Source organism: Podarcis bocagei (assembly GCF_964188305.1).
Source record: "Podarcis bocagei genome assembly, chromosome: 8".
NCBI lineage: Eukaryota > Metazoa > Chordata > Lepidosauria > Squamata > Lacertidae > Podarcis > Podarcis bocagei.
Window position 1 is genome coordinate 68,224,424 of NC_138133.1, and position 13,241 is coordinate 68,237,664.

A 13,241-nucleotide genomic window follows, 5' to 3' on the forward strand; every position below is an offset into this window, starting at 1 on the left:
ACCCTGAAGGTCCCCACCCCCATTGTGGGGACCTTACGTTTCTGGAAGTCCCGTAGGGTGAATGGGGCCGGCCTGAGTTTGGGACCCCCAGTAGGACACAGTTTCCTTAAGGTCCTTGCCGAGATTATGGATAGAGTTGAACCCGTGTCAAGCTCCATGCGGCATGGGGCCCCCTCTATCTGTACCTCTACATAAATTTTCTCTACGTTGGGGTGGGGCAACTGGTATACCTGGAGGTCCGTGAGCTCCGTAGAGTTGCCTTGGTGCGTTGGGCCCCGGGACCTGGGGCTCTTGGATTGGTCATCTGATGCCTGGCATCGGGTGGGCCGAGCTCGACACACCCGGGCGATGTGTCCCAATTTTCTGCACTGCCTGCACTCGGCGTTGCGGAAACGGCAGGTCCTCCTCTCGTGACTTTCCCCGCAGCTTGCACAGTCGAGGCCGCTGTGGTATGTGGGCTGCTTGAGTGCGCTGCTGTACTCGGTGCACCTCCTCCCTGTCAGATCCTGAGTCATCGGTGAGGTCTTCATGGTGGACCCTCGGTTGGGGTGGCAGGCTCGGCCGTGCCTCTTGCGTCGACCTCTTGGCAGCTTCCGTTGCCAGGGCCTCCTCCAGAGCGACCTGGAACGTTAGGTCCTTCTTGGCGTAGAGGCGTCGTTGCAGCTTCTCATCCTTCAGGCCACCGACGAGGCGGTCACGAAGCATGTTCTCCAGCTCTGAGAAGTTGCAGAACCGGGCAGCTTGGCGGAGAGAGGTCACAAACCCAGTTATGGTTTCCCCAGGGGCTTGCCGCTTTGCGTAGAAGGCATTTCGACGAGCCACCACTGAGGGCTGTGGTGAAAAGTGCCCCTTCAGCTGTTCCATTATTGTTTTGTATGGAACAGTAGCGACGTCTTCAGGTGCAAGGAGAGCCCGGGCGATTTCAAATGTCTCCTCTCCGCAGATGCTGAAGAATATCGCCCTCTTCTTGGCGTCTTCTTCATCGGTGACCCCTTTGGCTTCTAGAAGGAAGGTGAAACGGGAGGCGTACGCTTCCCAGTCTCCAGATGCTGGGTTGAACGGCGAGAAGCTGCTGTCGGTTGCCATTCTGAGTTCCTTGTGTCCCGGAGCTGAAACCTGGATACACGGTGCGAGGCAGCGGTGCGGCAGGTGGCAGTGCTGCGGTGCTGTGTGTGGCAGTCAGCTCAGCGGGATCCCATCCTCGTCGCCAGTGAAATATACTCAGAGTCGCAAAGTGATTTCATGCTCTTTATTCAGCTCATAGTGGTGAGGAGGAATGAATGAATGTCCCCTCAAAGTCTCTGCTTTATATACATTATTTACACAATGGGCTGCACATGATTGGTTAATTCTGGAATTCTACTGTAAGCCAATCAGGTTGTAGATTCACTTATATCTGGAGCATGATTGGGTGGTTCCTGCCAACCAATCATACTGCTGCATTGTTCTTGGACCAATCAGACTGCTGCATTCTGAATCCTATTGTTCTAGGACCAATCAGACTGCTGCAATTTGGATCCTATTGTTCTAGGACCAATCAGACTGCTGCAGTTTGGATCCTATTCAAATCAGTACATAACAACTTGCACATATTATTTCCCCAAATTTCTTGTGACGTGCAATGAAGTCCTCAGCAAATTGAGATTGTGTCTCATAGAGCGTCTCTGACTAGCACATGGCTAGTTGCATGCTACTTCTGAAGCAGGCTTGCAGCCCCCTAATAGAGCTGGGGAGGTCATGGAGAGCTCACTTGGAAGCTTGTAGCAGGATTCTGCCAGATGATGGTCTACCAGTTCACTGTTTCTAATCTAAAGTCTCCATTGAGAAATATGTCCTCAAATCAGTTGGCTGTGGCTGTGTTTGTGCTAATAAATACAGCATCACTTATATCTGCAGTACTAGGAAGCATGCATACTAGAGGAGGATGTGAAAAACTGAACCAATTACACAGTGAAAAATGGGCTCACAATTGTCATGTGAATTCATTTTGACAATTGTGCGAAAGCAGGGCGTGATCTGAGTTTTATTTCATCTTTGCAATATTGGTCATTCTACCTTTGCATTTATTTCATCTGGAAAACTTATTAATTGTGAAAATTATCATTAGGTAAAGACCTCTGTAAATCGGTTGATCATGGCTGTGAGCACCTGTGTGTCAACAGTGGATACTCCTATGTCTGCAAGTGCCACGATGGATTTGTATTAAGAGATGATGGGAAGACATGCAGAAGTAAGCAGCTCAGTCTTGATCAAATGATAGTTATTGTAAATCTGTTCCATCTGTTTTAACCAGCAAACTCTTAACTATACTCAGATCAAGATGTCTGCAAATCTGTTGACCACGGATGCGAACATGTCTGTGTTAGTAATGGGGATTCATATACCTGCAAGTGCCATGAGGGATTTCTATTAAAGCAAGATGGGAAAATGTGTGGAAGTAAGTAATTTGATTATTCCTCCTATCAAATGAATTGCTGTTTTTTAAAGTTGTTGTTTTACTTGTAGAAACACGGGCCCAGTACACATGCAACCCTGCTTCTACTCCAGCACACACAAGAAGAGATTGGAGGCATTTGCTTCTGGGCTATACTAACCATAGGGACGTGGGTGGCGCTGTGGGTTAAACCACAAAGCCTAGGACTTGCCAATCAGAAGGTCGGCGGTTCGAATCCCCACGACGGGGTGAGCTCCCGTTGTTTGGTCTCTGCTCCTGCCAACCTAGCAGTTCGAAAGCACATCAAAGTGCAAGTAGATAAATAGGTACCACTCCGGTGGGAAGGTAAACGGCGTTTCCATGCGCTGCTCTGGTTCGCCAAAAGTGGCTTTGTCATGCTGGCCACATGACCCGGAAGCTGTACACCGGCTCCCTCGGCCAATAAAATGAGATGAGCGCCGCAACCCCAGAGTCGGTCACGACTGGACCTAACGTCAGGGGTCCCTTTACCTTTATACTAACCATAGTTTGACATTTTTAATTTTTATATTTTGCCCTTCTTCCCAAATGAGCCCAGAGCGCAAACAATCAAGCAGTTAAAACAATACATTTAAATAAAATAAACATTTAAAAGCATTAAGAACACCTAAAAACATTTTAAAACATGCCTTCACGACCAATAATTTCAAGATTGCCAGGATTTCAGTTTCAAATGGCTATGTGAACAGAAATGTTTTTAATTCCCCTTGAATGTTAATAACGAGGGAGGGCATTCCACAAAAGGGATTTCCACCACCGAGAAGACCCTGTGATGTCTGACCAGGTCAAACTGTCTTTAGTTTAAGCTGTGGTGTATTAAAACAAGCCAATATTAAAGTATGGTTTCTGATTCTGGCTTGTTCCAGTAAAGCATAGTTTAAATGATGCAATCATAGTTCAGACATTAACAATGCACTTTAAACAGTGCAGTTTAAACCAGGAAGAATGTTTTCAGTCTGCCTCTCTGGTACATGCTGGTTGGGAGGTCAAATAGAGTTAGGAAGATGAGTGAAGCATCAGGTTAGGAAGATGAGTCCAGCCAGCCAGGCTCATTTCCCTGTTTCTTTGAGGCCCAAAGATTAAAATATGTGAAGCACCTGACCTGACTATTCTACAATCTTTGTACTTACCAATAAAATTTTGATAAACAACCAAGTATTCTAATTTGTTTTCAGCCAAAGACTTTTGCAAGACCATCGACCATGGCTGTGAACATGTTTGCATGAATAATAACAATTCATACTCCTGCAAATGCCATGAGGGATTCGTACTGGAAGAGAATGGGAAGACATGCAGAAGTAAGTCACCAGATCTTTAGTCTTTGTTTCGTTCTTCAGATGTCCTTTGATTCTTAAAGGAAAGAATCCAGCACTGTAAAAGTGCTATAAAATCTGAGGTCATAAAAGCTGGAAAATGTGTTTAAGAAAATACAGAGTATTCTAGGAACTAACAGTAGGAGCCAACAAGAGGAAACAATAAGTGGCCTTCCTTCGGAATCAATAAACATCTACAATTCTTTTCCAGCGCTGCAATTGGGACTGTTCCAACTCAGATATTTTGCAGTATAAAAAGTGACAGTCCTCTTAATGCTGCACAAAGGTGACCCCCAGACCCTTCGTATTCAGGGTTGTGCCTTGTTAGGCTGATAGGGTTGCAAAGTGGATAGGCTATTGGGTTAGGACTAAAGACACCCTGGTTCAAATTCCAACTCAGCTTGAACCTCACTAGATAATTATGGACCATTCTGCCTAACCCGCTTGTGGGACAAGATACTTTTTCTTCTGCTTTCGAACAGAAATCTTCTCATACTACAGGAGCTGAGGGAACCAGTCTGGTTTACCTTGCCTGGCGAATCCCTAACTATCCAGCTAATCTCTTAGTCAAGGCCTTTCCAAGTCCTGTCTGACTTTTAAAACTGACAGGTTCTATCTTGACTGGCTGACACTTCTCCCGGCCCTGTTTGGCTGAAGGATCTCCAGAGATATGACTCAAGTCCATCAGTCACAATTACAAATTGAGGGTTCCCTAACATTAAGGACGGCAGGATAGTCTGTGCTCATATGGAACACAATGTGTGTCGTGTGAACTGGAGTATATATGTGCACATTTCAGGCACCAGATTTGGATAGTTGCTTTTACCATCCACTCCTTTATTCTGGACAGAATGTACCGTATTTTTCGCCCCATAGGACGCTCCGTCCCATAGGACGCACCTAGTTTTTTGGGGGGAAATAAAGGGGGGGAAATTCCCTTTATTTCCCCCCCAAAAGCAGGTCGGGGAAACAGAACCAGGTCGAGGAACAGCGGGATGGCGGCGCTGCGCCTCCCTGCTGTCCCCCGAGCTTGTGGGGCTGGCCGATGTCTGCCCCGCGCGAGGGGCGCTCTGCATCAGGGCGCCCCCCCCTGCGGGGCGGCAGGCTGCTATCCGCAGCGTGGGGAGCCTTGCCGGGAACTCCTGCAAGGCTCCCCACACTGCGGATGTCTGCCTGGCGCAGGGGGCGCTCTGCTTCAGGGCGTCCCTCGCGCCAGGCAGCAGGCTGCTATCTGCAGCGTGAGGAGCCTTGCCGGGAACTCCTGCAAGGCTCCCCACGCTCGGATGTCTGCCTGGCGCGGGGGGCGCTCTGCTTCAGGGTGCCCCGCCCGCTGGGTGGCAGGCTGCTATCCGCAGCCTAGACATCCCTGCCGGACCTCCCATAGGGCTGCCTAGGCTGCGGATGTGTTCCTGAAGCCTGGAGAGCGAGAGGGGTCGGTGCGCACCGACCCCTCTCGCTCTCCAAGCTTCAGCAAAAGCCTGCATTTGCCCCATAGGACGCACCCAGATTTCCCCTTCATTTTTGGAGGGGAAAAAGTGCGTCCTATAGGGCGAAAAATACGGTATGTATGTCAGATTCTGGAGGAGATAGCAACCAACTTTATTGGTTACAAGAAATAAATCCTAGTAGTGTGCCCACATGAACACTCTGCTGCCTGTATTTTAATTTGTCTGTGTTCAATTGCAAATAACCTGGCTTCTTACAGCATTCTCAGTTATGTCTGAGATATGATGGAAAGCTGGGCTGATTTCTCCTTTTTAATTTATTTGCTGTCAGTATGGGACTTTCAGAATGGAATAAAAGGTCTTTATTCACCCTTAGGTGATAGACTGAGTTTATTTCACTGTGCTGTTGTTCTTACATTGCTGTTTTATGTTCTTTCATTGTGTTTCCAAAAAAACCCTGGTTTTGATTTTATTTATTAATTCTTCCTTTCCCATTTTATTTCCAAAGGATGCACTGAAGGCCCAGTTGATCTCGTGTTTGTGATAGATGGATCAAAAAGTCTGGGAGAGAATAATTTTGAAATTGTCAAAGAGTTTGTTTTGGGAATCTTGGACACTCTCACCATCTCTCCCAAAGCTTCACAAGTTGGTTTGATACAATATTCTACTCAGGTTCGCACCGAATTCACACTGAAACAATTCAGCACCGCCAAAGACATGAAGAAAGCAGTGTCTCAAATTAAATATATGGGGAAGGGCTCCATGACTGGACTTGCCCTGAAGCAGATGGTTGAGAGAAGCTTCACAGAAGCAGAGGGCGCCAGACGCTTGTCAGCAAAAGTTCCCCGAGTGTCTATTGTGTTTACAGATGGACGGGCCCAAGATGAAGTTTCTGAATGGGCTGCTAAAGCAAAGCAAAAGGGTATGATGGGAGTATACTTACAATTATAAGCAGGAAGTCTGTGAAGGTGCTAGTTACCCATGTGTATTTGTACCATAACTATACAGTGATACCTCGGGTTAAGTACTTAATTCATTCCGGAGGTCCGTTCTTAACCTGAAACTGTTCTTAACCTGAAGCACCACTTTAGCTAATGGGGCCTCCCGCTACCACCGCACCACCAGAGCACGATTTCTGTTCTTATCCTGAAGCAAAGTTCTTAACCTGAAGCACTATTTCTGGGTTAGTGGAGTCTGTAACCTGCAGCGTATGTAACCTGAAGCGTATGTAACCTGAAGCAGATGTAACCCGAGGTAACACTGTATAGGCAATGACCACTTTGCCCGGGAGTTGCATTCCTGAGCCCTATGCACACAGGCAGAGCATTTGTGAGCCCTAAATGCACCTAAAATGGTTGTTGCCTGTATATACAGTTTATTGTGTGCTTGCACCAAAGAGGTGATCCTGCAGAGTGTCTGAGGTAGGGGCTGGGGAGAGCTTCGATTCAGTTCACAGTTTAAAGGCCAATCTACCAAATTCACATTTTCCAAAACAATATGAGAACTGAAACACAGGTATCATTCAAAATTTGCACTTATCTGAATTTTGTGATGCAGTGTTTCAACCAAACAAAAGTTTACAAAATTGCATGTGTGCATTAAAGTGTTATTGGTAAAAATAACATTAAAAATATGGGGAAATTGCTTGCAAAAATGTGCACCTGTAAAAAAAATTATTAGGAGAAATGTGCACCAGTATGCAGAAGAACTTTCATAACAATTTATAATTAGGAAAAATGAAAGAGAGAGAACTGAAATGGATGAATCCTTCCACCCCAAGTCTTAGGATTATCTCTGACCACTGGTCCTGCTAACTAGGGATGATGGGAGTTGTAGTCCAACAACATCTAGGGACCCAAGGTTGAGAAAAGCTTCTTTAAGCATTTAAAATGTGGAAGCACCCATACACCCGTACACCAGAGTTCTTAAGACTAGAGCAGGCATCCCCAACCTGCAGCCCTCCAGATTTTTTGGCCTACAACTCCCATAATCCCTAGCTAACAGGACCAGTGGTCAGGGATGAAGGGAATTGTGGTCCAAAACATCTGGAGGGCCGAAGGTTGGGGGTGCCTGGACTAGAGTTTCCAGATTGAAAGCCAGCGTATATGCGTATGCCTTTCAATTTTTCAGTGGCACATAGCACTAAATCACAATTCCTCATTGCAGGCAAACATGGGGTAATCTGGTTCATTCAAACAATGGTTTGTCCATAGGTTAAACCAGGCAAAGGCAAACTCAGCCCTCCAGATGTTTTGGGACTACAACTCCCATCATCCCTGACCACTGGTCCTGTTAGCTAGGGCTCATGGGAGTTGTAGTCCCAAAACATCTGGAGGGCAGAGTTTGACTATGCCTGGCTTAAATTAACCAAAGCTCCTAGTTGTCAGTTGTAAAGGGGAACTTGAGTTAATTTAAAGGCAGTTGAAAAAACCTGATCTCCTCTTGGCTGTGTGAGAGAAGGGAAGGGGATAGGGGGAGCACATGAGGCCAAAGCTCATCATTGCTTGCTTCTGTAGTACTAAGCTATAGTGTAGCATTACAACATGACAGGAGACAAGCCACAGGTCCTACTCCCCCCCCCCCTTCCTCAGCCCTGCTATACATCCCATTCCTGGCATGCCTGGAGTTCTGATAACTTACAACAAGTTGGGGAAGAGAGATGAGCTGAGGAGGCTGGGAAGAAGCCACATCTGGACTTGTCTCCTGCTTCATTAGCAGATTTAAAGGTATATGCCTGTTGTTCTGGCTTTCAGCCCGGTAACCTAACCTGAGATTGATGAGCTGCACAAGTTGTGGGACTCAAAACATTTGATACATTGCTAGGAATTGGCCTGCGGTGAGTTATCTTCTGAGGCAGAGGAGACATTTATGATCCAGGCCTAGATTTACTTCCAAAGACATACAGTGAAGTCATTCATCAAAAATGGCACATGCTGCTGCTTTCCCCATTGACAAACATGCCAAGATTCTGCCAGAAATGAGCCCTGAGTCAGTGCAGCCCCAGAGCAGCCAATAAGAGTTGTGCTCAGCATGAACTTTGGTCTGGAATGTTTCATTGTTGATATCCCACCTTTTAAAGAACAGAGTCCAGCATGGATAGTTCATTCATGAAAATAAAGCAAGAATTTGGAATGATATTTTTCCTCCTGGCTGATGAAAGGCTATTTAAGGGGATATTGGTGCAGGAATTCAAAATGGAGAGGACTTACATGCCCCCCCCCGGAACAGAAGCAATGACAAAATGTAGTAGACATGCAAGTTGTTGCTGGATGTACTCACCGTTCCCAGGGGCTTCCACAGAAATATAAGAACTGACAAGTGCAGCAATCTTTTCTGATATCTGAAGACTTCTTCAGTAACAAGGATGTCCTTTAAAGTGAGGTAGCTAATGGATGGTCCTCCAGATGTGGACTCCAGCTCCCACTAGCCCCAGCCAGCATGGCCAGTAGAATTGTAGAGCTGCAAGGGACCCCAATGGTAATCTAGTCCAACCCCCTGCCTTGCAGGAAATTCAGGGATGGGAGTTATAGTCCAGCAAACTCTTAAGAGGGTCACAGGTTAGCCATCGCTGATTTAAAGAATGACCATGGATCTACTTCTGTTCAAGAATATGCTATGCAATCCACAATTAAATTAATTAAACACAAGGAACTACTTGATATCTATTTAATAAAAAAACAAAACACCAACGTTATTGATAAGTCAGATGTGCCTAAGAGGATTTTTCAAACGCAGAGCAATCTGGACAAGTAATAATTGTTCCTTTTAAAAAAAATTAACGTATGCTATCCATGATGTTTCTGGGTTACCCAAGCCCCAGATTGATGCCATAGGAATGGACAAAAATTTAGCCTTCCACAAATGGAAGAGCTTCTCTCTGGTTGGTGTTGACTTGCAACAGTGGAATACCCTCACTGGTGGGGTGCGCCTATGTCCCTCATTATTAATATTTACAGGGAATTTTCAAACATGCCTGTTTACCCAGACGTTTGGTGTCTGACAGATAATGTTCGTGGCAACCTTGAAATTATTAGCTGAGAGGTTATAGAATTGTTTTAAGATGTTTAAAATATTTTATTTTTAATTCAGTTATACTGAAATCCTTTGGTTGAAATTCTGGAATCTGAATAAAGTGATACTGGGCAATGAATAAATAGAGATTTTAAACATGACTAGTCAGATATAGCCAACTGAGCCATCACCTGGAATAAGGAACATGGCAGCCACTACATTTGGGCATCAGTCAAAGACAAATCATGTTTCAACTGAATCTGCTTCAATTTGATGGGACTAACTTGCCCCATTGATTTCAATGGCACTTAAGCTAGTGCATGTATTGTTGCTGCTCGGGTTCTTTTTTTAAATAAAAGACAAGTTTCTGGATGTAAGTCCTGTCCCCATGGACACCCTTCCTAAATATCAGCACTGATCTCCATTCCTGCAGAATTTTCTTGCATTGGTGTAAGGGGTCATGTGATAACACTGAAGCATTTTCCTTTCCATTGACCATGCTGTGCCTTAACATAGTATCGTTTGACCATAAACAACTTTTTTTTTTTAGGAATCACAATGTATGCCATCGGAATAGGGAAAGCAATTGAGGAAGAATTACGAGAAATCGCTTCCGACCCTCCAGACAAACATCTTTTCTACGCAGAGGATTTCAGTGCCATGGAAGAGATTAGTGAAAAGCTGCAAAACCGAATCTGTGAAGGTAATAATTGTCCCAGATTTAGTTTTCTTGTATGAACAATTAATGCAGACAGAAGTTTGTGGCCTGGCAGAAGCGATCTAACCATTTGTCTTGAACATCTGCAGAAATCACAGGGATACGTGTAAAACACAATGACCAATGAGCCACTGGGAAGAGTAATATTTCAGCTGTTTATCACTCGGGGAATATTTGACTTTATTCTAATGCCAGGGACATATACAATCATTTCTACTACTTCTGCCAGCTTAACAAGTCATGTATGAAATGTACAACTCAAGAAACCCAGGAGAACTGGCAACGCCCTCCCCTTCCTATATACTGCAGAAAGATCATCAGTAGTTCTAAAAAACAACTACACCATGCACAATCCATTCCTTTGGGGATATTTGGTAATTTATAGTTTTCTGTTAAGATGGCCTGTTGGTCAGTATTAGTCACATCTGAGGGAATATGATGGAATACAGGGGAAGGACACAGGCAGCACTGAGTGGCAACAAGGAAGAAGTCACAGTAAAAACATATTCTTTGGCATAGTGATTTTTAGAATAAAAATGAGTAGAGAAATTCAGAAATGAATGACTCCAGGCTTGAAGTATTTTATTCCAGTTCTTTGAGCCATGGATCTGGCTTTCTATTGCTTATTTTAATTTCTTCCTGGCGGCCGCTATTCTCTCAGGTCAGCTGCTAACATGGACGTAAACCCTGCACTGGCTAGGAGATGCATTCAATTTCTCTTCCATATTCTCTCCCACGTTCATTACTTGCATTCATACATGACACAAATGCTCAAAAGAATCTCACTTGCGCTTTTAATACAATGTATGAAAATGTTCCAATAAGAGCTGGAGATAACTAGTACTGGATAAGTGCTTATCATGCTGCCTGGCATACACAATTCTACTTCTCAGTAGGATTGTAACTGATTAAACCATTTTTTTAAACTAAAGCTGTCCCCAGTTAATTAGGCAGCAGATTGAGGGTTTTAAAAATACGTTAATGCAATACTTTTTTAAAAAACACCTGTAGACTGCAAGCACAATCTTTTAAAGTGGTGTTGCCCCCTCTCTTCTCTCACCAAGTAAGAATCCTTCTTCTAAGATGACACATTCATGCATAATTTAAAAACAAAGTACAGTGGTACCTTGGTCCTCAAACTTAATCTGTTCTGGGAGTCCGTTCAACTCCTGAAACCATTCGAAAACCAAGACGCGGCTTCCGATTGGCTGCAGGAGCTTCCTGCACTCAACTGGAAGCCGTGTCGGACGTTCAGTTTCCAAAAAGCGTTCACAAACCAGAGCACTTACTTCTGGGTTTGTGGTGTTCAGGAGCTGATTTGTTCAACAACTAAGCCGTTTGAGAACCAAGGTACCACTGTGTATCCCTCAGTTCAGAAAGTTTGGGTTGGATCCAATGAAAGGAGTCCTTCTGTCAGCTAAAGGAGCACTTCTATTAGAGAAAGCCTCCTTACTTAGGAAGCTCCTTCTTTCAGAGGCAGAGAACCTTTAGGTCCAAATCTCTTTGGGAGGCGGGTGGCACTGTGGTCTAAACCACTGAGCCAATCAGAAGGTTGGCAGTTTGAATCCCCGCGAAGGGGTGAGCTCCCGTTGCTCGGTCCCTGCTTCTGCCCACCTAGCAGTTCTAAAGCACATCAAAGTGCAAGTAGATAAATAGGTACCGCTCTGGCGGGAAGGTAAGCGGCGTTTCCGTGCGCTGCTATGATTTTGCCAGATGCGGCTTAATCATGCTGGCCACATGACCCGGAAGCTGTCTGTGGACAAACACCGGCTCCTTCGGCCTGTAAAGCGAGATGAACGCCACAAGCCAAGCGTCGTCTGCAACTGGACCGAACAGTCAGGGGTCCCTTTACCTTTAATAGAGTATATGATGCTTCCCTATGCACCTCCAGATAATTGACAAATAACCCACTTTGCATCATACCACCTTCAGGTATCCGATATATTTTGTTTGTGTGTTTTATCCCTACACTCACAACTGTTTCACCTTTTATCTGTGGCAACCTCTGCAATAGGAGGAACATTTTTCATACTCTCTGAAGTAATACATGTTTCTGCAGGCAAGACCATGACCTCCCAAGCACATATGCATATATATTCAATGATGACCTAGCAAAGAACAAGCAGTAACAACTGAAATGATCCTGTTGATTTTCTGTTGTCCAAAGACAATTCTAGCCATCTAAATCTCCTTGAAATATCATTAGTCTTCCCGGTTTATTCTAGATCATTAGTATGTTACAGATTTATGCAATAAATGCTGTTTCATTTCATGTTGACAATATTTCTTCCAGGTCTGAAAGGCCACCAGGATTTGCCAGCAAATGTCCTTTATTCAGAAGATTCCCATTCTCAAGGTTTGAGATTCTAAGTCTGTGTATCTTCCATTTCCAGCTCACCTAGTTCTCCACTAAGCATTTGTCATTCTCAATCATTTCTTGAAAAAGTAATATTAGGCCACTTTCATTGTAATGCTGTTGCTGAGCTCATTTTTAAATATTTGTATCAATATAAAATGAGTGCAAATCCATATGCAACACATGCTCTTGGTACACTTTTCATAACCTTATACAGAGGTTCAGGCACACAGGCAAGTATTTTTAAAATTAGAACATTTCAACTAAATCCATTCTTTAATTTTGAAATCCTACTATGCTTGTTATATATTATCTCTGTAGATCTGGGTTAATCTAAAAGCTTCACACAAAAAGCAAACTGAGGAATTATCTTTTTTAGCACAGTATACTCAGTCTTCTTTCACTAAAATAAACACACAAATACACAAAACTAGTAAAGTAAAAAGCTAGATGGCAATAAGGAACAAGAAAATATGTAAGATACAACGCAGCTTACTATATTAAATTCAGTTCTGTTCTTTATGGCTCCTTACAGAACCTGAAGCAGCTACCCTAGCAATCAAAGACGTTCTTGCCTGTTCCAATTTTGCAGTACATCACAAGTATCTCTTTGAAGAAAAACAGCTGCGATCAAAAGTAGCTTCAGGTAAATCTACTTCCATTCTACACTTTAGCATGGATATACCGTATTTTTCGTCCTATAGGACGCACTTTTTCCCCTCCAAAAATGAAGGGGAAATGTGTGTGCGTCCTATGGGGCGAATGCAGGCTTTTGCTGAAGCCTGGAGAGCGAGAGGTGTTGGTGCGCACCGACCCCTCTCGCTCTCCAGGCTTCAGGAAGCTATCCGCAAGCCTTGCACGCCCGGGGGGAGTTCCCGCGGGCGCGCAAGGCTTGCGGGCGGCAGCCTGCAGCGCAGAGCACGGG

The 13,241-nt window shown here is 44.5% G+C and overlaps 1 protein-coding gene across 1 annotated transcript in view; it reads left to right on the forward strand.

The window, feature by feature from the left end:
• MATN2 (matrilin 2) overlaps nt 1-13,241 on the forward strand; it is a 57,974-nt gene that overhangs the window by 40,792 nt on the left and 3,941 nt on the right. The window contains exons 12-18 of the mRNA XM_081204461.1: nt 2,108-2,230; nt 2,315-2,437; nt 3,649-3,771; nt 5,740-6,153; nt 9,793-9,945; nt 12,254-12,316; nt 12,852-12,962. Coding sequence (XP_081060587.1) covers nt 2,108-2,230; nt 2,315-2,437; nt 3,649-3,771; nt 5,740-6,153; nt 9,793-9,945; nt 12,254-12,316; nt 12,852-12,962 — 1,110 coding nt within the window. The remainder of the gene's footprint in view (nt 1-2,107; nt 2,231-2,314; nt 2,438-3,648; nt 3,772-5,739; nt 6,154-9,792; nt 9,946-12,253; nt 12,317-12,851; nt 12,963-13,241) is intronic.